The 25,555-nt window shown below is 42.8% G+C and overlaps 1 protein-coding gene across 2 annotated transcripts in view; it reads left to right on the top strand.

The window, feature by feature from the left end:
* Positions 1–168: 168 nt before the first annotated feature.
* CROCC2 (ciliary rootlet coiled-coil, rootletin family member 2) overlaps positions 169–25,555 on the top strand; it is a 156,227-nt gene continuing 130,840 nt past the window's right edge. For both annotated transcript variants that reach the window (XR_008891056.1, XM_056564688.1), the window contains exon 1: positions 169–408. Coding sequence is in view for 1 of the 2 variants with exons in the window: in XM_056564688.1 (XP_056420663.1) it covers positions 358–408 (51 nt within the window). In the remaining variant the exon portion in view is untranslated. The remainder of the gene's footprint in view (positions 409–25,555) is intronic.

Genomic DNA, 25,555 nt, shown 5'->3' with positions numbered 1-25,555 from the left:
TGCTGTGTGTATCCTGCTTTGCATTCCTCTCCCTCCACATCCCAACTCTTTCCCGCACAGCCTCACTACGCCCCGCCCACCAGCGCTGCTCTTGGACGGTCAAATCTACGCAGCCACGCCCACCGCCGCCGTCGCCTTGGTTACTGTGTAGCTGATCGCCGCCCTAACTGCCAATCACTGCCGCCCGCAGCGCGAGCCCACCTTTTTCGGCCGCTGCCCCGCCGCTTTCCGTTACCAGGGTAACGACCGGAGCTTCGGCGTCCGCTATTACCATGGTAACAGTAAGATCTGGCTTCTTGGCCCACAGCAGAAGGTCAGAAGGTGGTGGAGCGCAGTGCGGAGCAGACAGGGACAGGCATGGCCAGCAGTGAGGAAGCATCTCCTATGAAGCTGGAGGCGGTCATTCAGGTAAAGGAGTGCTCATACTTCATTATATAGTCTCTGCACTTTTTATTGTTCATACTGCGCTCATTTCAATAAAACTTTATTTATAAGCAAGAAGTGATGACCCAAGGGTCTTTTTGTGACTGCAGACACCCAAACCCAAATTGGACTGAGGAATCATATGAAGTTTAGCTGTACAGCAGTGTTTCCCAACCAAGGTGCCTCCAGCTGTTGCAAAACTACAATTCCCAGCATGCCCGGACAGCCTTCGGCTGTCCGGGCATGCTGGGAGTTGTAGTTTTGCAACAGCTGGAGGCACCTTGGTTGGGAAACACTGCTGGGAGAATAGTAGAATGCCCCTTTAAATGTATGTAGACCATTAAAGGGGCACTGTTCAGGTGTTGGCTGCACAAGTGCTCCTCTTACAATACACATAAGTAATGGGAAGATCAATGCGGTCAAAGGGGAATATCCAGGATTAAAATGACATAACTGCTTTCTAATAAAAAATAGTGCCACACCTGTCCTCAGGTTGGGTGTGGTATTACAGCTCGGGTTCATTCACTTTAATGGAAGTGAGTTGCAATACCGCATACAACCTGAGGACAAGTGTGGCGCTGGTTATGGAAGCAATAATCAGCTATGTTTTTTCTAAATCTGGATAACCCTCTTTAACGGATCGGTGTGGTCACAACATGGAGTACACATGTCTAGTTTGCAGGTTCAAGCAGAGGAACGGGGGTTTTCTATCACTAGAGGGGGCAACAAGTGGCGTAGAGAAAGCTACTGGATCTTCACGTTGGGGACGGGGCAACCAACCAGGTTGGAATTTGCATTGAGACCTTATACTTGTTGAGAATGAGCTTTAGGCTAAGTTTCTACTTGTTTTTTTTGTTTTTTTTTGGGGGGGGGAGGGGACTCCAAGAAAAATGGCAATTCTTTTTTCAGCATAAAACGCTGCGGCAAAATGTTAGCTGTAAATTAATGAGAAATCGCAAAAATCTTATTCCACTTGGCGTTTTTTACTTTGGAGTTTTTTCTTAATCCTTTTGGCATTTTCACTCTTTTTTGGCGTTTTCAGCTTCTTGGCGGTTTTCCACAATCGCAGCATGTTGAGCCACTGGCGTTTTTTTCCCCTGATATCGTGGCGTTTTTCTCCCATAGAAGTCTATGGGAGTAAAAACACGCCAAGAAAAACGCCATGTGGGTTTTAACTTTGGCGTTTTTTCATGCGGTTTTTTATTCTCTTTTGGTCTTTAGAAATAGGGATGGAGAAATAAAATAGGGATGGAGATACCTTTTTTTAATAAACTTTCGTAGGGTAACATTTTTTTTTTTTTTTTTGGTACCCAACAAATTTTGGGTGCAAAAAAAACCTGCAAAGGGGCCAAAAATGCAATTTCCACACAAATGAAAAAACGCCTAACGCAGGAAATTGCACTGCCGTTTTTTCAGGCGTTTTTTTTTTTTGCGTTTTTTTTTCAAACCAAAAAACCAAGTGGAAACTTAGCCTCAGGGTAGGGTCTCACATGCCGTATTTTGCTGCGGATTTGCTGCTGTGAATTTTCCTACCTATTGAAGTCAATGGGCAGCAGTATCCGCTGCGGTTTTGCTACCCATTCGGGGATATTTATCAAAGTTGTCTATTTCCCGCATCAATATAGACCAAACTACAGAGGGTTAGGCCGGTCTATTGTGCACCTAATTTATCAAAAGGCGCACGGCTCTTGATAAATTCTGCGCACAGACTTCGTGATCTATACTTTAGACTATATTTAAACCTGCTCCAACATGGTTTGACATTTCAGCATATTTTCAGCCGTTGCGACTTGTCGCTATTGATAAATTCGGCACCAATGCATTTTTCCGTCTAAAATAGACTAGAATGCATCATGTTCTAAAAATCCTCTAAAGTAAAAGTCTCAAAGTTGCACATATTTAGACTGCGATTTTTTGTGTGACAAATTTAGACGGGAAAAAACAGTCTAAATGCTTAGATAAATATCCCCCATTGACTTCCATGGGTAGGGAAATGTGCAGCAGCAAAATAAGGCATGTGTTATCCACCATAAGGCTAGGTTCAGACTACGGAATCTCCGGGCAGAAAATTTCCGCCTGGAGATTCCGAGTTCCGCCTGCGCCGATTGAATTAGTCGGCGCTAGGACCGCGCGGACACTGCAGTCTCCCATAGACTGCAATGTGTTCCGCGCGGATTTCCGCCTGAAGAAAGAGCAACCCCTTTCTTCAGGCGGAAATTTCCAAGCAGATTTTCAAAGCAGATTTTCCGCTTCACAAATTTCGAAGTGTGGATTTGTGAACGGAAAACCATTCACTACACTAGACATTTTAGCAAGCGGAATTTCTGAGGGAAATTTTACGTCTGAATTTCTGTCGAAAATTCCGTAGTTTGAACCTAGCCTAAGGTGCAGGCCTGGTGCAAGGATTTTTGCCACCCTAGGTGAAAGATAATTTTGCCTCCCCTTACTCCTTCCAATGTATGCAGGCACATGTGCTAACTTTATTGCAGCAGGAGGAGCGGCACCCCCATTGAGAGGGAACTCTAGGCGGCTGCCTATTTTGCCTATAGGCAGAGCCAGCCCTGATAAGGCGATTTTTGTACGTACCTGGCAATGTTGAGAGATTACAATAACACTGTGGCCATGTTTTTGTGAACTGGCTATTTCCTGTTGGAGTTTCCTTCCTCAACTACAAATCCAATAGTTCCTTGTTTGTAAGTTTGAGGTCACTTTTCTCCCCCCCACACATCAGCCACCCCACCCATTGAACCATACGTACGCTGCATTCCGTTCAAAAGACCAGTGTTTTCTAACCAGGTTGCCTTCAGCTGTTGCAAAAATACAATTAGTTGCAGAATGAGCTCCCTCCCACCCAGCGGTCACTCCACCCATTGTCGCAGGCAGGCTCCCTGTTATCAACTGACTAGTGATAAAATGTCTCGGCTGCACTGCAACCTGGGAAAACCTGAGACCCCAGTCATTTTGTATGCTGGGAAAAATAAATATTGAGGCAAAAATCACAGAAACACACAGGTACAGACACTATATTATGAACTACACTAACTTTATAGCCCCTGTAGCATAGTCAAATAAAACTAAATCCTGGAATACCCCTTTAGGGTAGGGTCACACGTAAAGGATCTTTTGGTGACCTGACCCATAGAATACATTGTTAATGTTAACAGAAAACAACATGTAGTGCAGACAAAATGTAATAACAGTAATAAACATTCTGTTGATCTTCACTGCTCAAAATCACACTGTCCACTCAGGAAGCAACACTGATTGACAATCAATTTCACATGCTGTTGTGCAAATGGAACAGACAACAGGTGGAAATTATAGGCAATAAGCAAGACACCACCAATAAAGGAGTGGTTCTGCAGGTGGTGACCACAGACCACTTCTCAGTTCCTATGCTTCCTGGCTGATGTTTTTGGTCACTTTTGAATGCTGGTTGTGCTTTCACTTTACTGGTAGCATGAGACGGAGTCTACAACCCACACAAGTGTCTCAGGTAGTACAGCTCATCCAGGATGGCACATCAATGCGAGCTGTGGCAAGAAGGTTTGCCGTGTCTGTCTGCGTAGTGTCCAAATCGTGGAGGTGCTAGAAGGAGACAGGCCAGTACATCAGGAGATGTGGAGGAGGCCTTAGGAGGGCAACAACCCAGCAGCAGGACCGCTACCTCCGCCTTTGTGCAAGGAGGAGCAGGAGGAGCACTGCCAGAGCCCTGCAAAATGACCTCCAGCAGGCCACAAATGTGCATATGTCCACTCAAACAGTCAGAAACAGACTCCATGAGGGTGGTATGAGAGCCCGACATCCACAGGTGGGGGTTGTGCTTACAGCCCAACACCATGAAGGACGTTTGACATTTGCCAGAGAACACCAAGATTGGCATATTCGCCACTGGCGCCTTGTGCTCTTCACAGATGAAAGCAGGTTCACACTTAGCATGTGACAGAGGTGACAGTCTGGAGACGCCATGGAGAATCTTCTGCTGCCTGCGACATCTTCCAGTATGACCTGTTTGGCGGTGGGTCAGTAATGGTGTGGGGTGGTATTTCTTTGGGGGGCTGCACAGCCCTCCATGTGCTTGCCAGAGGTAGCCTGACTGCCATTAGGTACCGAGATGAGATCCTCAGACCCCTTGTGAGACCATATGCTGGTGCGGTTGGCCCTGGGTTCCTCCTAATGCAAGACAATGCTAGACCTCATGTGGCTGGAGTGTGTCAGCAGTTCCTGCAAGAGGAAGGCATTGAAGCTATGTGCTGGCCCGCCTGTTCCCCAGACCTGAATCCGATTGAGCACATCTGGGACATCATGTCTCGCTCCATCCACCAACAGACTGTCCAGGAGTTGGAGGATGCTTTAGTCCAGGTCTGGGAGGACATCCCTCAGGAGACCATCCACCACCTCATCAGGAGCATGCCCAGGCATTGTAGGGAGGTCATACGTGGAGGCCACACACATTACTGAGCCTCAGTGTGACTTGTTTTAAGGACATTTCATCAAAATTGGATCAGCCTGTAGTGTGGTTTACCGCTTTGATTTTGAGGGTGACTCCATATCCAGACCTCCATGGGTTGATAAATTTGATTTCCATTGATAATTTTTGTGTGATTTTGATGTCAGCACATTCACCTATGTAAAGACGAAAGTATTTCATACGATTAGGTCATTCGTTCAGATCTAGGATGTGTTATCTTAAAAGTTTAAAAATACATGCAGTGTGAACCCAGCCTTATAGTCCGGAGCTGCAGAATGTTGCTGGTTGCTATTGGAAACAGCCAGTTGCTGACAGATACACCCTCATTACCTGGGCTTCTGGAATGTAGTGGGTATAGGTGTAACCATGGGGCCAAACTCTTCTACAGCAAGTACAGTGTAACGCACTCAGTGATGTCACAGTATGAGCATGTGATGTTATGTCACTGGGATATCCTGAATAGTGAGGTCACAATATAGGGATACTGGACATAATGATATGACAATAGAAGGATAATACTTTTAAAATTAACATTATGTTAAAGACATAGGGGGAGATTTATCAACACATGTGGAGAGGCAATGTTACCCATAGCAGCCAATAAGCTTGCTTCTTTCATTTTTTCAGAGGCCTGAAGAATGTAAGAAGCGATCTGATTGGTTGCTATGGGCCTCTCCACAGGTTTTGATAAAACTCCCCCGTAATGTGAACAGCGATGTCACAGTATAGGAATAAGGCTGCATTCACACCACGTTTTTGCAATACAGTTCCCGTATATGTTTTCAATGTGAAACCCATACGGAACCGTATTGAAAACCGTATGAAATGACTCTCCATTGTCCGTTTTTTTTCCCTTACCCAAAACCATAGCCTACCACGGTTTTTGGTCCAAGTGAAAAACCGTATTAAACCGTATACGTATTTTTTTTTTTTTTTTTACATGGGAGTCAATGGGAACTGTACAGAACCATATGTGTGTACGGTTCCATCCGGTTTGCACCATACGGTTAATGGCTTTTAATTATTCTTTATGCAGCCCCCCCCCCCCCTACTATTTTTTTGCTAGTGTCCAGTCTCTAGATATCCCCAGGAGAAGGGTGCAATACCATGGATCACTCCACGGCTGGCCGCAATCTGTATCCAACCTCGTATCTAGACCTGGAGTGATCAAAACTTGTGGCTTGTCTGTCCAACATGTCAAAAGTTTTCTACATCGGACATCCTAACTATTGCCGTTCGTTTTGGCACCCGATATGCTAATAAGCTCATCGACCAGTGTTTCCCATCCAGGGTGCCTCCAGCTGTTGCAAAACTACAACTCCCAGCATGCTGGGAGTTGTAGTTTTGCAACAGCTGGAGACACCCTGGTTGGGAAACACTGTCATAGACTGTGAACAGGGTGACCAGCTCTCAACATGGAGAGCACCCAGGTTCATGCTGTGCTGACAACTAAGCAATGGACACTGCCCCTTTGACATTCTATTCAAATTTTTCCATCTATGGATTGCCAAGGGGAAGGGCACCACTGTTGTTAAAGGGGTATGCCACTGGAAATTTTTTTTCTTTTCTTTTCTTTTTTTTAAAATCAACTGGTGCCTGAAAATGAATCAGATTTAATCCTTCCAGTACTTATCAGCTGCTGTATGTTCCACAGTGCTCTCTGCTGACACCTCTGTCCATTTTAGGTACTGTCCAGAGTAGGAGCAAATCCCCATAGAAAACCTCTCCTGCTCTTGACAGTTCGTAAAATGGATAGAGGTGTCATGAGAGAGAACTGTGGTCAGACAGAAAGGAAATTCAAAAAGAAAAGAACTTCCTGAATCATTGATCAATGGTTTCCTATGAGAAACCATTGATTAGTGTGTGCAGTGTTAAAGCCCCCCTATGGCAGCTATAACATTGCAAAAAAAAGTGAATAAAGATAATTTAACCCCTTCCCTATTAAAAGTTTTAATCATCCCCCTTTTCCCATTTAAAAAAAAAACCTGTGTAAATAAAAATAAACATATGTGGTATCGCCACGTGCGGAAATGTCCGAATTATAAAAATATATCATTAACTAAACCGCACGGTCAATGGTGTATGCACAAAAAAATTCCAAAGTCCAAAATAGCGTCTTTTTGGTCACTTTTTATATCAAGAAAAAAAATGAATAAAAATCGATCAATAAGTCCTATCAATACAAAAATCGTATCCCTAAAAGTGTCAGATCACGGTGCAAAAAATGAGCCCTCATACCGCCCCATACGCAGAAAAGTAAAAACGTTATAGGGGTCAGAAGATGACAATTTTAAACGTGTAAATTTTCCTGCATGTAGTTATGATTTTTTCCAGAATGAAGACAAAATCAAACCTATATAAGTAGGGTATCATTTTAATCGTATGGACCTACAGAATAAGGTGTCATTTTTAACGGAAGCCCCCAAAAGTTACAAAATGGCGTTTTTTCTTCATACAATGATTTTTTTTTTCCTTTTTGCCATAGATTTTTGGGTAAAATGACTGACGTTATTACAAAGTAGAATTGGTGGTGCAACAAAAATACACCATCATATGGATTTTTAGGTGCAAAATTGAAAGAGTTTGATTTTTTAAAGGTAAGGAGGAAAAAACGAAAATGGAGAAAAAACGCTCAGTCCTTAAGGGGTTTAAAAAAATGTTTTCCAGTGGAGTACCCCTTTAAAAGGACATAAACCTAAGTGGTTTCCCTATTAAGAATTCAGCAGTGATCACAGCCCAGTTGTGGGGGGAGATTTTTCAAAACCAGTTGCCCATAGCAACCAATCAGATCGCTTCTTTTTTATCATTAAAAAGGCCTGTGAAAAATGAAAGAAGCGATTTGATTCACATGGATGATGATAACTGAATGTTTTTGAAGAGGTCACAGATCAATTGTGTTCAATGACTTGCATAATGATTTATGAGATGCCCCTGACTCTATCTGCAACTTATTGGTTGGGTCAAAATTTAGGCTGGATTTACGTATTCCGGACACTGGCCATATGTAATCCTAGCCTGAGGCTATGTTCACACCTCGGAATTTCTCTTCGGAATTCCGCATGGAGATTCTGCTGCGCTGTGCACACGGCGTAATTTCTGTGCCAGATCTTTCCCAAACAGAAATTCCATTTTCCATGTGCACAGAGAGAATTAACCTGTTCATTCCTTCTGCGTCTATGTGACAGCACATTCCCGTGCGCTTCTAGCGCCGGTCTCCAGAATGTCCACACTGATATTTTCCCTGCAGACATTCGGAGGTGTGAACACATTTTTTAGTCTGCCCATGATATAAGCTGTGCATTAGCAATACATTTACTGATTATTAACATCTGAGCCTACTGTATGTCTGTAGCCGGTCCTGGTATCTGGTCTTTTTGTGTTTGCTTAAAGGGGTACTCCGGTGGAAAACTTTTTTTTTTTTTTTTTTTTATGAACTGGTGCCAGAAAGTTAAACAGATTCGTAAACTACTTCTATTTAAAAATCTTAATCCTTCCAGTACTTATTAGCAGCTTTATGCTACAAAGGAAATTCTTTTCTTTTTTAATTTCGTTTTCGTCTTGTCCACAGTGCTCTCTGCTGACACCTTTGTCCGTGTCAGGAACTGTCCAGAGTAGCATAGTTTTGCAATGGGGATTTTCTCCTGCTCTGGACAGTTCCTGAAACGGGCATCAGGTGTCAGCAGAGAGCACTGCGGACAAGACAAAAAAGAAATTCAAAAAGAAAAGAATTTCTTCTGTAGCATATAGCTGCTAATAAGTACTGGAAGGATAAATATTTTTTAATAGAAGTCATTTACAAATCTGTTTAACTTTCTGGCACCAGTTGATTTAAAAAAAAAAGAAAATGTTTTCCACCGGAGTACCCCTTTAATACAGGCAATATAGGATTGCAATACACTATATGAACGCATGGAGAGAGTTATGAAAACTAGGAGATGAGAAAAGTCTTAAGACATCGGACATGCTTCAGGCCATTGTCCAGACATTAGTAATAAGAATGGCATCTGACATTACTACCAGCTATGTCTACCCCTCTAACATGTTTTTACACATTTTTACAGCAAAATTAATTTAAGATTTAATCCCACAAATATTTCATTTTCTTGTATTGCATAGTAAAAAAAAAAAAAGTTCCAATTGAAAAGCACAACTGGTCCTGTAAACCAAGCCGTGATATGCCTCTGCCATAAGGAAAATAAAAACATTATGCATCTTAGGCTGCTTTCACACTATGAAGTTCACCCGTTAATAAACGTACGTTTGAAAAATAATTATTAACGTCCGTTAACCCCATTGAAGTCGATGGGTTCTTTAGTTTATCCGTTATCACCCGTTATAGTCCGTCATGACTAAGGGACGGGAGAAATAACATGACGTGCACAAATTTTTCCCCCGTCACAAGAAATGGGCAAATTAACGGATGTTATTTTTAACATTGAAGTCTATGGCCAACGGAGGTTAGTAAATACACCCGTTAATGCCCGTTATAATAACTGACGTTATTTTTACTGAGCATGCTCAGAAAAGGTGACATCAGCAAGTGCTGAGGGACTACTACTACTTCCATCATGGAACAGACTTGTTTCCATGATGGGAGTAGTAATTCCCTGGTTGCGGGAGTCTGTAGACAGCTGGGGAGGCTACATTAGTGTTTGTACTACTACCCCCATCATGGAACATAGTCTGTTCCATGATGGGGGTTGTAGTACGGGGGCTGAGGGATTGATCGCTCCGGGTTTCACTTCTGAAACCCGATGCGATCAGAAGTTATTAAGCAGGGGAGCGGGCAGAATGCTCCGCAACCCTGCGATGTATCAGTGTGTTTTAACTTTCATTTTTGAATCCCCCGCGGGGAGCCCTGACTGGCTGGTACTGAGGAGTCATTCAGGGCTCTCAGCGAGAGATTTAAAAATTAACATTGTGAGTAGCAGGGAGCCATATGTATATTAAAAGCGCTGTGGGGGGCAAGATATATTGCGCTGCAGGGGGGGGCAGACATATAGCCTATATATCTTGCCCCCCCAGCAGCGCATTAGATATGACCCCCGCTGGCGCATTAATAAATATATACCCCCCTCCGGCACATTAAATATATACCCCCCGCCAGCTCATTTAATATATACCCCCCGCCAGCGCATTAAATATATACCTCCGCAGCGCATGTATATGTACCCTCGCAGCGCAGCGCTTCTATATACCTATGCCACTGCAGCGCTATATGTGAAAAGCATTCTAGCAGCAGCATCGGCCGCACGATGCTGCTAATAGAAATACTTTTCATACATAGCGCTGCAGCGGCATATGTATATAGAAGTGCTGTGGGGGGCAGATAACGCTATATGTCTGCACCCCCTAGTGCTTCTATATACATATTCCCCTGCCGCCATATGAATGAAAAGTATTTCTATTAGCAGCACATAGTGACGGCAGCCGTCTCCTGGCACTATGCGCTCCTTATAGAAATACTTTTCATGGAAGGGCACAGATTGGGAACCACTGTATTAGTGGTCTGCAAACTGTAGTCCTCCAGATGTTGCAAAACTACAACTCTAAGCATGCTGGGAGTTGTAGTTCGGCAACATCTGGCTCTAAAGATGTTGCCGAACTACTACTCCCAGCATGCCTGAGAATGTTTGGGAGTTGTGGTTTTGCAACAACTGGAGGCACACTGGTTGGGAAACATTGTCTGTTCCCTAACTCAGTGTTTCCCAAACCGTGTGCCTCCAGCTGTTGCAAAACTATAACTACCAGCATGCACTGATAGACTGTGAATGCTGGGAGTTGTAGTTTTGCAACAGCTGGAGGTTCCCCCCCTGTGAATGTACAGGGTACATTCACATGGACAGGGGGCTTACAGTGAGTATCAGGCTGCAAGTTTGCGATGCAGCAAATTTTGCGCGGCAGCTCAAACTCGCAGCGGGAAACTGTAATCCCCCGCCCGTGTGACTGTACCCTAAAAACACTACACTATACTACACTAACCCAAAATAAAAAGTAAAAAACACTACATATACACATACCCCTACACAGCCCCCCTCCCCTCCCAATAAAAATGAAAAACGTCTGGTACGCCACTGTTTCCAAAATGGAGCCTCCAGCTGTTGCAAAACAACAACTCCCAGTATTGCCAGACAGCCGTTGACTGTCCAAGCATGCTGGGAGTTTTGCAACAGCTGGAGGCACCCTGTTTGGGAATCACTGGTGTAGAATACCCCTATGCAAATCCCTAATTCAGGCCTCAAATGCACATGGCGCTCTCACTTCTGAGCCCTGTCGTATTTCAAGGCAACAGAATAGGGTCACATATGGGGTATCGCCGTACTCGGGAGAAATTGCCTAACAAATTTTGGGGGGCTTTTTCTCCTTTCACCCCTTATGAAAAGGTGAAGTTGGGGCCTACACCAGCATGTTAGTGTAAAAAAATATATTTTTTACACTAACATGCTGGTGTTGCCCTATACTTTTCATTTTGACAAGAGGTAAAAGGGAAAAAAGCCCCCCAAAATTTGTAATGCAATTTTTCCCGACTACGGAGATACCCCATATGTGGGCGTAAAGTCCTCTGAGGGTGCACAACAAGGCCCAGAAGGGAGAGTGCGCCATGTACATTTGAGGTGATTTGCACAGGGGTGGCTGATTGTTACAGCGGTTTTGACAAACGCAAAAAAAAAAAAAAAAACACATGTGACCCCATTTCGGAAACTACACCCCTCACGGAATGTAATGAGGGGTGCAGTGAGAATTTACCCCCCACTGGTGTCTGACAGAGCTTTGGAACAGTGGGCTGTGCAAATAAAACATTTTGTACAGCCCACTGTTTCAAAGATCTGACAGACACCAGTGGGTTGTAAATGCTCACTGTACCCCTTGTTACGTTCCTCAAGGGGTCTAGTTTCCAAAATGGTATGCCATGTGGGGGTTATTTTGCTGTCCTGGCACCATAGGGGCTTCCTAAATGCGACATGCCCCCGAGCAAAATTTGCTCTCAAAAAGCCAAATATGACTCCTCTTCTGAGCATTGTAGTTCGCCTGTAGTGCACTTCAGGTCAACTTATGGGGTACCTCCATACTCAGAAGAGATGGGGTTACAAATTTTGGGGGGTATTTTCTGCTATTAACCCTTGCAAAAATGTGAAATTTGGGGGGAAACACACATTTTAGTGAAAAAAATTATATATTTTTTTACATATGCAAAAGTTGTGAAACACCTGTGGGGTATTAAGGCTCACTTTATTCCTTGTTACGTTCCTCAAGGGGTCTAGTTTACAAAATGGTATGCCATGTGGGGGGGTTTTGCTGTTCTGGCACCATAGGGGCTTCCTAAATGCAACATGCCCCCCAAAAACCATTTCAGAAAAACGTACTCTCCAAAATCCCCTTGTCGCTCCTTCGCTTCTGAGCCCTCTACTGCGCCCGCCGAACACTTTACATAGACATATGAGGTATGTGCTTACTCGAGAGAAATTGGGCTACAAAAATAACAATCCATTTTCTCCTTTTACCCCTTGTAAAAATTTAAAAATTTGGTCTACAAGAACATGCGAGTGTAAAAAATGAAGATTGTGAATTTTCTCCTTCACTTTCCTGCTATTCCTGTGAAACACCTAAAGGGTTAAAATGCTGACTGAATGTAATTTTGAATACTTTGGGGGGTGCAGTTTTTATAATGGGGTCATTTGTGGGGTATTTCTAAGATGAAGACCCTTCAAATCCACTTCAAACCTGAACTGGTCCCTGAAAAATTGTGATTTTGGAAACTTTTTGAAAAATTGGAAAATTGCTGCTGAACTTTGAAGCCCTCTGGTGTCTTCCAAAACTAAAAACTCGTCACTTTTATGATGCAAACATAAAGTAGACATATTGTTTATGTGAATAAAAAAAATAATTATTTGGAATATCCATTTTCCTTTCAAGCAGAGAGCTTCAAAGTTAGAAAAATGCAAAATTTTCAAATTTTTCATCAAATTTTGGGATTTTTCACCAAGAAAGGATGCAAGTTACCACAAAATTTTACCACTATGTTAAAGTAGAATATGTCACGAAAAAGCAATCTCGGAATCAGAATGATAACTAAAAGCATTCCAGAGTTATTAATGTTTAAAGTGACAGTGGTCAGATGTGCAAAAAATGGCCGGGTCCTAAGGTGTAAAATGGCTGGGTCCTTAAGGGGTTAAAATGAAATCAAACATTTCTGTAAATAGAGGGAGGGAATGTATTGAACTATGTGCGCCAGTTTCTGGCATACTAAAGCCTCATTTGGGCCAAAAATCTACAATTTGTTTTACTTTTGGGCAGTATGTTGTGTCCTTTTGGAGATTGTGCTGCAGAAGTAACATTTATTCTGCCAGGCTCCCCTGCACCAGTAGGTGGCAGTGTTTTCTTTTATTTCGGAACGGCTTTTGAAGTGACTTGATACGACTCCAAAAACTTCTCCCTCAATCAAGTATCTTTGTAGCAACATTTCTTACAGATCAGCTGTATTTTAGTTCATTCTCAGTTATAACTATGATACATAAGCTGCACAGTTCAGGGAGCAGATAGTTTGTTCTTTCTCTACTTTTCACCATTTGTTGAACTACTATGAGTTTTATTGATCTTTTCAACTGGAGCAAGAAAAACCTAAAAAAAAGCTTGTTGTGTCCATATTTCATCATGACATCCTGAGCAATCCGCCAGAAATCTCCGACAGCGAATGCTTTTTTACATATATATTGGAAAACCATAATGAATTGTAGAAATAATAAGTACTACACGTACAGAATACTGATATGAACACATTAGCACCGTTCCCTGTAAACTGCGCAGTCATGAGAATCACAGCCACCATAATCTGTACTAGTTCCTCCAATGTCAAAAAAACATCAAGGACATATTTTTTTTCTATGGGCACTAAAAATTTTCCCTATTTTCATGGACTGTCCAGGAATTTACAGACGGTAATGTTTTACATGGGACCGTGGGGGAAAATTCTGTTGTATCTTACATCTCAACCCACTCAACTATTAAAACATAAATACCAGAAAACAATCAAGCACTGTATCCTGCCCATAATCCTCTTCTTCTTGCCAGTCCCTGGAAGTGAGTGACAAATCTGGATCTCCACAAGAACCCACTGTCCACATTTTAAGAAATGCCCAAAAATTTAAGAGAACCTGTCCCCTTTGTAATTATATGTAATGTATGTACAGTGTGTAATAGAGCAGAAGGAGCCAAGCAGATTGGTGTATAGGTTTGTTGGAAAAAGTTATTATAGCTTAAGTATTATTTATTTAAACTTTTCTTTTTCTATGCTTAAAGGGGTACTCCTGTGGAATTTTTTTTTTTAAATAATCTGGTGCCAAAAAGTTAAACAGATTTTTAAATTACTTCTATTTAAAAATCTTAACTCTTTCAGTACTTATCAGCTGCTGTATGCTCCACAGGAAGTTCTTTTCTTTTTAAATGTATTTTCTGTTTGACCACAGTGCTCTCTGCTGACACCTCTGTCCATATCAGGAACTGTCCAGAGCAGGAGCTAATCCCCATGGGAAACCTCTCCTGCTCTGGACAGTTCCTGACATGGACAGAGGTGTCAGCAGAGAGCACTGTGGTCAGACAGAAAGGAAATATAAAAAGAAAATAACTTCCTGTGGAGCATATCAGCTCATCAGTGCTGGAAGGATTAAGATTTTTAAATAGAAGTAATTTACAAATCTGTTTAATTTTCTGGCATCAGTTGATTAAAAAAAAAAAAAAAGTTTTTTTTTTTTTCACCAGGGTACCCTTTTAATTTAATAGGAGCACAAAGCACAATAATTAAGTCAACACTCACGGGGGAGCCACAATATGCTACCTACTTCTATTCTGAGTCACTTCTTGGACAAAGGACCTGACAACAGTAATAGCTGTAAACATTAGGGGAGATTTATCAAAACCCGTGTAGAGGAAGAGTGGTGCAGTTGACTATAGCAACCAATCAGATTGTTTGTTTCATTTTTCAGAGGCCCTTGTACAAATATAAGAAGCAATCTGATTGGTTGGTCTCCCCCATTGAGCTCAGGGCTCATATAGTGGGACTTATTTTTTGATCCTCATTTGGTCATTATTTATACCAAATTAGGTCTAAAAAAACACACAAAAAAAACGGTGAAAATGTTTCCATCATAGTTGTTCTTTTTGTAGGTTCCACTCGTGGTTTAGGCTAAACTACGGTGTGTGAACCTGGCCTTAGATGCTCAGATGCTGTTTTACACAACTAGATAAGCTGATGCCTTCTCTGAGGACTTATCGGTTGTTGCAGTGATGTGATGGTGTAGTAGGCTCCGCATCCTGCACAGGAGTATTCTGCTATTTCTTCTTCTCTCTGTCCCTTCACCCTGGCCTGTAATACGCTGGAGCCCTCTCCTGTACTTGTTTGCACTGTTCTCTTTGACCATTTCCTCTTCTAGCTTTTTCAGCCCTCCTCTCTCCCACTCCTCTCTCCCGTCTCCTTCCTCTCCCTCCTCCCAGCTCTTTCTCACTCTTTTCTTCGTATACTGCCTCTCTTGTTCCTGGCCTGGCACCTGCCCAGACTGTTAAGGGAAAGAAAACAGCCCAGGAACCTGCCAAATCTTTGAGCTAGGCTCCAGAGCTTGCCTGGAAGGGGTGGGGTGGCCTCCTGAGTCAACAACAGCCACCGACAGGTGCGGAAGCAATTCCGGCTAGGGTGGGGGAGGCAGAACCCCAAGACTGGACGGAGTCAAAATGCCAACACTGGGCTCCCTCCTGTAGCCGCTGCCTGATCCCTCGAGAGAGAGGAAGTCAGTGTAATTTACACAACGTTGAGCGCACACAGCGGATACACACATCACAGGATAAATATACAGCAACACCTGCCGGCAAGGTCATGCAATAATGTAACCCCTATGTGGACTGCAGTTCACCGCAGCAGCAGCATCTCCTTTCCTTTTACCACTGTATCGCACTCCTCTAGACTAATAACATTGCTGCTCTTTTTGGAGTAAGGAGTGTGAAGCACAGAACCTTCCAGCTATGTAAAGACCCCATTGCGGTTGGCAGCTGGTAGTTCACCAGTTCACAAAGAAGCCACAAGTCATGCTCAGAAAATGCCAATGTTAGTACCAAGTAGAATTAGATCTACAGTTAGAGAAAAAATTATTTGATCCCCTGCTGGTTTTGTACATTTTCCCACTGACAAAAAAATGATCAGTCTATAATTTTAATGGTTGATTTATTTGAACAGTGAGAGACAGAAGAACAACAAATAAATCCTGAAAAGGGCATTTCTAATACATTATGAATTGATTTTCAAAAAAGTATTTGATCCTCTATTGATCAACAAGATTTCTGGCTCCCAGGGGTCTTTTATACTGGAAACAAGCTGAGATTAGGAGCACTCTCTTAGGTATGTTCACACTGAAAAATTGATGAGGAATCATTTTGGTCAGGAAATTCAGGAAATCTGGCATTTTCTGCTTCGGGCAGAATTTGTGAGAAAATGGCATGAAATGTTTGCAGGATTTGAAGAGGAAATCAGGCAGAGGATTAGGAAATGCTGTGGATGAAGTTTAGCCACTTTGGGGGTTAACGTGTGAAACAAGTTCTGTGTCAGTTCCACTCCAAACTCATTGTGTCAGGAAAAAAAAGTCCTGGTGACTTCAATAGGTTTTTACGTGCGGATGAACGCACGTGAACATGTTTAATCTTCTGACAGAATACATTCCATGTCAGAATTTCATGCAGAATTACGCAAGTGAATTCCTTTTCAATTTCAAAGTGTAAACATACCCTTAAAGGAAAATGGTCATCCTGTTCACCCCCACTAAACCCAATACACTGGGTTATAGTACGAATGAACAGAAGACCGATGAGGGGTCACTGACTCCTATAAGTACTTTCACTCTGAAGATCTGTCCCTCCGAAAATCCAATGCCTTCTTCTGTGAATTGCGCACTGGAGGCGACCTGCTGGCTCAATTTGAATATTCATTGTCACTGGTCACGTGAGCGCTGCACTGACTGTGTTCGCACTCACGTGACTGAGTGCTCACGTGACCAGCAACAATGAATATTCAAATTGAGACGACGGGCCCATCTCCAGCGCGCAATTCAAAGAAAAAGGAATTGGATCTTTGGAGGCACAGATCTCCAGAGTGAAGGTACGTATAGGAGTCAGTGACCCCTCATCGGTCTTCTGTTCACCCACACTATAACCCAGTGTATTGGGTTTAGTGTGGGTGGATAGGATGACTGTTTTCCTTTAAAGGGGTACTCTGCTGCTCAGCATTTGGAACATACTGTTCCGAACGCTGTTGCCGGGAGCTCGAAACGTCATAGCCCCACCCCCTCATGACGTCACTCCCCGCCCCCTCAATGCAAGTCTATGGGAGGGGCATGACGGCTGTCACACCCTCCAATAGACTTGAATTGAGGGGCAGAGTACCCCTTAAAAGGGAGAGCTCCTAATCTCAGCTTGTTACCTGTATAAGAGACACCTGTCTACAGAGGCAATCAATCAGATTCCAAACTCTCCACCATGGTCAATACCAAAGAGTTGCCAAAGATGTCAAGGACAAGATTGCAAACCCACAAAAGCCTGGAATGGGCTACAAGACCATCGCCAAGCGGCTTGGTCAGATGTTTATAGAAGAAACACAAAATAATTGTCAATTTCTTTTTGTCAGGGACTTCATGTAGGATCTCACCTCATGGAGTTTCAATAATCTTGAGTACTGTAAGGAATCAGTCCACAACTAGACAGGAGGATCTTGTCTGAAGGAGGCCGGGGCTACAATTGATAGCACACAACACTGTGAAAGACTAAAATCCTTCTAAATGATTCAGAGGTATATCACTAATATCTGCTGCCCCTGTGGCAGCCAAAATAGCCATGTAGTCCAACCTTAGGGTATGTTCACACAACATATTTTATTTTACAGAGCAAAAATAGAAACTTTGATGGCACTCACCTATTAAAACATAGACTTTATTTCTTTATATTAAAAGATGCTGGCTCGTGGCTGGACAGGAACAAAAGCCGCAGCAGCCTTAGCTGCACGGAACAATGGCGACAAGCTTGTTCCGCATTAGCCGCTTACTCCGGCTTCTGCGAAACAAGCTTGTCGCCAATGTTCCGTGCAGCTACGGCTGTTGCGGTTTTTGTTCCTGTCCAGCCACGAGCCAGCATCTTTTAATATAAAGAAATAAAGTCTATGTTTTGATAGGTGAGTGCCATCAAAGTTTCTATTTTTGCTCTATTATTCTAATGCTTTTTTCTATATTTGTTGTGCACCCCTATTGTCATTTTTCGTGGCTCTCCCCCACTCACTAGGTCAAATTTACCGATCCTGGGTTGCAATCTGTTGCCACCCCGCTTTTCCTTATTATATATTTTATTTTACGTGTGCAGTTCGTTCATTCTGTAGCCCGGTCTTTCCATAGAACCCCTTTTGCTGCATATCTCTAATGTGCTGCTCCTTCCACAGCCTCCTTCACAAAAGCGTTATTAACTTAAGGAGCCAAATCTACATATATCAGGGTCATTTTGGGTGAAGTTCTCTGTCGGGTGAATGGATGGATTTGTGTGAAACTAGAAACACCTCCAGATGAATTATCAGCTAGACATGAAGAGTAGAAATGGATTTTTACTCCTGAATTATAGTCGCGCGTGTTGTTGTGCTTACCGGGGGAACTGGTATCGTCTTTACTTGGGAATAAATTATGATCCGCTCTTGTAGTGATAAAGATGCACTTGTTGACTCATAGCTTAGCCATTCCTCTGGATCTATTATAAATAACAGGTATAAATTATCGTACAGCTCCGCTGGTGAATGTAATAAATAGTGTCATCACACTTCTTTTAGGGTTGTATTTGGCATTTAGAAGGAAACACATGATGCAGGGTATATAGATACTATACAAATATTGCTTGGCTCAGAGTCAATCCCAGAAGTAATCTTAGAACCAGCAGAAAACTCCATTTTTATACATGGGATCCCATGGTACTTTTGTATTATTTAATTTAAGAAGGAAAAATATTCTCTCTTACTGCAAGTCCACACAAGATTTTTTTTAGATAAGTAGTATACAGACTGGATAGTACATATTGTTATACATGTTTATTTAAAAAAAAAAATAGAATATTTCTATTCAATTTCTTTACATTTGTCTGTGCAATAATCTGAAGCTCTGAACATTATCCTAAGGCTGAGTTCACACAAATAATTTTGGTCATTATTTTTACTTTTTACTTTTATCGGCATCAGTTTCATTTCTGGTTTTGGCTACAAATACTGACCAGAATGATATGTGTGAAGTCAGGCTTTGGCTATGTGCGCACACAGTGTTTTAGGCTTATTTTGGCTACTGTTCATTACCAAAACCAGGAATGGAACCGACATACTAGACAGGACAGAAGTGAGGACAGGGGAGTGCTAGACAGGACAGGAGTGAGCACAGGGGAGTGCTATTCCCGCCCCCACTTCTGGACTTTGTCCCAGCCTGTCCTTCAGTTGGGACAAAGATGCTGCTGCAGCCGTACAGGATTATGTTCTGGATGGTACGTGGACCCCAAGTGGTCCATTTTATAAGCCATGATTTTTATAAAAGGGAGATAAACTTTTTTTTTTATGAAGTAAATTACAAAGGTTAATGTTTTGCCAAGATTTTATTTTATTATTTTTCTTACAGTGCCCGTTTAATCCCAGAAGCTTAGAACTGAACCTGAGTTTCTTTGGGGTCAGGTTTATTATCACAGTAACATAATTATTGAAAGAGAGATTGGTTCCAAGCATATTTCAATGGTATTTTATCTTTTAAAATGTACCTACTTTATTTCTCTAGAATTAAAAAACTATATAAACTGATTCATCCTTTCCATTGATCCCTGCCTATCTTGGGCAGAGAGCCCTTTCAGTTTAGTGCAGTGTATCCCAACCAAGGTAACATAGTAACATAGTTCATAAGGTTGAAAAAAGACCAGAGTCCATCAAGTTCAACCTATAACCCTAATGAGTCCTTACTGAGTTGAGTTGATCCAGAGGAAGGCAAAAAAAAACTCATACTAGAGGTAAAAATTAGGGATCGGCCGATTACCGTTATGGCCGATATTATCGGCCGATAATCACGATTTTTGGCATTGTCGGTATCGGCAATTACCTTGCCGATAATGCACCGCCCCCCCCCCCCCCGACTCACCGCACCGCGACCGCCCCCCGACCCACCGCACCGCGTCGCACCCCCCACAGTAGTGCTGGGCGGTTCTCCCACAGTATGGATTTTTGCCCATACCGCTATACCGGTCGGGCCCCTCCCCCACCCTACGAGTCAATAAAAAAAATTCAACTTACCCGTAATGGGGGTGGTCCGGGCCATCCATCCTTCCTGTAGTGTCCGGCGGCATTCCGGGTGGAGGGTGAACCGGTCTGGGCTGTCCTTCTCCGGGGGTCATCTTCTCCACTCCGGGCAGGCTCCGGCCTAGTACGCTGCATAGACGCCGCTACGCCGTGACGTCAGGTGCGTCGCTGCGCACGGGCGTCACTGCGCAGCGGCGTCTATGCTGCGTTACTAGGCCGGAGCCTGCCCGGAGTGGAGAAGATGACCCCTGGAGAAGAAGGACTGCCCGGACCAGTTCACCCTCCACCCGGAATGCCGTCGGACCCTACAGGAAGGATGGATGGCCCGGACCACCATGACAGGTAGGGGGAGAGAAGCAGGTGGCGGCGGTGGCCTATGGCACCGCAAAAGCCACTGCAGTGCATTGATTTAAAGCGCCCGCTTTAAATCAATGATCTGCAGCGGTGTCTCGGGGGGATAAATAGCCGATAACTTTTACCGGAATATCGGTATAAGTTATCGGCTATCGGCCCTAACCTCCACCGATTATCGGTATCGGCCCTAAAAAACCGATATCGGTCGATCCCTAGTAAAAATTCCTTCCCGACTCCAAATATGGCAGTCAGAATAAATCCCTGGACCAACGTTCTGTCCCTATAATTCTAGTATACATAACCAGCGATGTTATTATTCTCCAAAAATGCATCCAGCCCCTTTTGAACATCTGTGCTGGTGTAGAAACCTTTCCTCTAAACATAGAGGATGCCCCCTTATTATAGATACAGTTCTGGGTATAAATAGATCATGGGAGAGTCGTCCAAGTGTTCTCCCATTTAATACATAATCCCAGCCCGGATCTTTCTTCCCCATGTGCATTACCTTACATTTATCAGTGTTGAACCTCATCTGCCACTTCCCAGACCAAACCTCCAACCTATCCAGATCCATTTGTAACAGTGCACTGTCCTTTAATGTGTTTACCGCTTTACAGAGTTTAGTATCATCTGCAAAGATTGCTACTTTACTATTCAACCCCTCTACAAGGTCATTAATGAATATATTAAATAGGACAGGACCCAAGACTGACCCCCGTGGTACCCCACTAGTAACAGTCACCCAATCAGAATAAGTACCATTGATAACCACCCTCTGTTTCCTATCACTGAGCCAGTTACTTACCCATTTACACACATTCTCCCCCCAGCCCAATCCTTCTCATTTTATGCACCAACCTTTTTTTTTTTTTATAACTGTTTATTTATAAGTTTAAATTTTTTTACAAAACAACAAAAAAATGGAAAGAGAAAGCAACACATAGAGAAAATTACAACCATTTGATGACTCATATCAAAAGGAGAAAACGCTGGTATATTATCAAGGTGTTTCCTCAGGGATTTAAGAATGATACATTGGTGAAAATAAAAAGACAATTGAATGAGACAATAATTCTCCGTAGAATAGGTGAAAATTTATAGGAAGTGTTAACTCTGCTCGACTCAATGAAGATTATAAGCAGGAGTATATAAAATGTAATTTCACTAGAAACAAATCATTATAGTTTATATTTCTCTTGTGTTAACAAAAAGAAAGCAGAAATAAAAGTAAAAAAATAAAAGAAAGGAAAAAATGCACAAACCTTTTATGTGGCACCGTATCAAATGCTTTGAAAAATCCAGATATATGACATCCAGCGATTGCCCCTGGTCCATTCTGGAGCTCACCTCCTCATAAAAGCTGATGAGGTTAGTTTGACAGGACCGATCCCTCATAAAGCCATACTGATATGGAGTCATACATTTATTTTTATCAACATACTCCAAAATAGCATCTCTTAGAAAACCCCTCAAACAATTTACATACAACTGAGCTAATATTTAAAAAGGGGTCCTGGGATCACCTTTTGACCCCTTTTTAAATATTGGCACCACATTTGCCATGCATCAGTCCTGGGGAACAGTCCCTGTTACAATAGAGTCCCTGAATATTAAAAATAGGGGTCTGTCTATTACATTACTTAATTCCTTTAGAACACGGGGGTGAATGCCATCTGAACCTGGTGATTTGTCTATTTTGATATTTGTAGGTGGCACTGTACTTCTTCCTGGGTTTGACAGGTGACCTGTACTGGGGAGTTTACCTTATCTCGCTGTATTTCACCTGGCATTTCATTTTCCTCAGTGAATACAGTGGAGAAGAATTTGTTTAATATATTTGCTTTTACCTGATCCCAGTTCATAATTTCTTCCTCATCATTTTTAAAGGGCCCACACTTTCATGTTTAACCTTTTTGCTATTTGTATAGTTAAAGAACATTTTAGAGTTAGTTTTACTCTCTTTGGCAATGAGTCTTTCTGTCTTTATTTTTGCAGCTTTTATCAGTTTTTTACATATTTTACATTTTTCTCTATAGATTTTTAATGCTTCTTCTTGCCGTCCTGTTTTAGTAGTTTAAATGCTTTATTTTTGTCATTTATTGCCCCCTTAACATTTTTGTTCATCCATATTGGTTTTCTTTTATTTCTGACCCTTTTATTCCCATAACCTATATACATCTTACAGTGAGAATTTAAGATATTTTTAAAAGTCTCCCATTTAGTGTCAGTATTCTCGTTTCTGAGGACATTATCCTATTTTATGTTGTTAAGGGCTTCTCTGAGTTGATCAAACTTTGTTCATTGTTTTTGTGGCCTCTCGAGAGATTCCCTTATTGAAGAAGAAGAAGTTATAATGTATTATATTATGATCACTATTTCCTAGGTGTCCTTCTACCTGCACATTAGTTACTCTGTTGGGTAATATTAAGTCTAGTAGGGCGCCCCCTCTGGTCGGGCCCTGCACTATTTGGGGCAGATAATTGACTTCCTCCAGCTGTTGCAAAACTACAACTCCCAGCATGCTCGACAGCTGGATGCACCCTGCTTGGGAAACACTGCACTAGCCTGTAGGTACCCTGATTGGGAAACACTGGTAGGGACATATGGATTACAGATGCTACATATGTTGCTGTATGCATGTAGTTCATATGTACATATATTAAGAATTGTATGACTGGTTTAAAAGTAGGTGTCAGTGGAATTGGAATATTGAAGTAATCAGAGGAACTGTGCAGATTATAGCTGAATGGCATGTCAGGCCTAAAGAGAATGTGTTAACATAGGTCCTGATCAGAAATGAATCTTTCCTATGTGACCAATCATACTGGATAGAAAATAATTAGTAATTTTGCTACCATTGACTTCAATGGGCCTGAAGGAAAATCTGCAATTTTCAACTGACCCATTGAAGTCAATGGTAGCAAAATCCGCTGCGGATTTTCCACAGCAAATAAGCTGCGGAAATTCTGCAGGTAATCCGCCCGTGTAAACGTTCCCTAAGGCTAGATTTCCACAGGTTTTTTTTTTCTGGCGTTTTTTGGAATACTGCCACTGCAGTTTTAGAGGCAAAGTCAGACATGGATCCAGTAGGAAAGAAGTCCTTCCTTTATAATGGAGCAGCGAGACAAAGAGTAAAGTGCGTTGCCGCATACTTATCCCTACTCACTCTTCTAATCAGTGGGGGTAACAGCACCTCTGTGACATGTCAAAAGATATTACAAATGACTGGAACGCTTTAAACGTGACTTCACAGGACCTGTGTAACGGTGTCAGTAGTTTTGGTGGGCTAGGATCTGCTGACAGATTCCCTTTTAAAAATAAAATACTTTCAAGTACCCTATTAGTGAATTCTGAGTTAAAGGGGTACTCAGGGGTACTATTCAAAGGATAGGGGATAGGATGTCTGTGGGTAGAGTGCCCCTTTAATAGAAGGGTTCATGGGACTTTTAAGGTCTATTCACACGGCAGAATTTCCGCTTACGGATTTCCGCCTCAAATTAAAGCCCCTAGACTTCTATGGGATTCCGCACTCCCATTCACACTTCTGAATTTCCGCAAGCGGAAATTCAGAAGTGTGAATGGGAGTACGGAATCCCATAGAAGTCTAGGGGCTTTAATTTGAGGTGGAAATCCGCAAGCGGAAATTCTGCTGTGTGAATAGACCCTCACTCCGGATAATCTAACACATCTACAATTTTGATAATTGTTACCGCTCCGGCCACTTGCGCATTGCCCCGCTCTCCCCTGCTGCCGGCGGGGCTGCGATTCGCATCGCGGGATGCGTCCGCATGTGAATCCCAGCTTGTCACTTACCTCGGTCCTCCGCAGCCTCTTCCTTTGCCTCTCAGCTCCTGCGCGCTTGTCCCCGTCTCATAGGGCCCGCACACGCCGGAGCTCTGAAATTTAAAGAGTATGCCCATAATTATGTACAACACCTGACACTACTCTATAAGTCTCTGCACCTCCCACTCTTCCCTGCCGGATCTTCAGTGCCATTTGCCTGAGATTAAGCGTACCCTTGTCTGTTTGCCTAGCCGTGTTCTGACCCTTCTGCCACGTTATTGACTACTCACCTTTGCCGCCTGCCTTGACCTTCTGCTAAGTCCGACTTCTTCTCTGCCTCATCCTACTGTACTTCGCCTCGCCCAGCTGCTTGTGTGGTCGAGTCGTAACGGGGGTAGCGACCTGGGTGTCGCCTGCCGCAGGAAGCCCATCCTGCCTTGCGGAGGGCTCTGGTGAAGACCAGCGTCACCTTAGACTCCGCTCCCAGGTACGTTCCGAGTCATCAGCCACACAGGTCAGTGGATCTACATCCAGCAGTGTAACAATAATTAACCATTAATCTACTTCATTGGGTACATTACTGCTGATTGTTGGGAGAGGGGGGGGGTCTACACGGCAGGGCATGCTGTTGGCCGATCATTCTTCTCACTGGAAAGGATTATCCACAGCACTAACATTACTTTATTTTCTTCAGTATTAGATGTAGTCATAAGCCCATACTGTAGACAAATGAGCCCATCAGACCGTATCAGAATCTGGGCTGGATAGGGAGGTCAGTTGGGCAATTGCCCAGGGGCCTTCAACACAAGGGGCTTCCAACAGCCCCTCCCCGACACTTCCATCAACAAGACTAGAGTTTAATGAGATTTAAAGCATACTCCATCAACATGCAGTGATTTATAGTTGGCAGAAGAGGGGATTATGCAGCTTTTATGACTATTTATGACTACAGATCGGAGCTGCGTGTTTGTACTGTTTAGTACAAGAAATCCTGTGGTTGTGTGTATGTTTATTACGTTACAAGAAAGGGGATAAGAGGCTGCCAGACACCTTTCTAGTGTCTTTTTTTCTGGTTTAAAAATGAGTGGGCAGGTTAAAATCCAGCATGTCAAGCCTTTGGCCGTCCTCATGCATGTTATATTGTCATCAGATCCCACTGACTTCTGAAAGATCTAGTAAAAACTATTGTTTAC

This window comes from Hyla sarda, chromosome 3 (assembly GCF_029499605.1).
Source record: "Hyla sarda isolate aHylSar1 chromosome 3, aHylSar1.hap1, whole genome shotgun sequence".
NCBI lineage: Eukaryota > Metazoa > Chordata > Amphibia > Anura > Hylidae > Hyla > Hyla sarda.
This window is presented reverse-complemented; position numbering and strand designations above follow the sequence as displayed.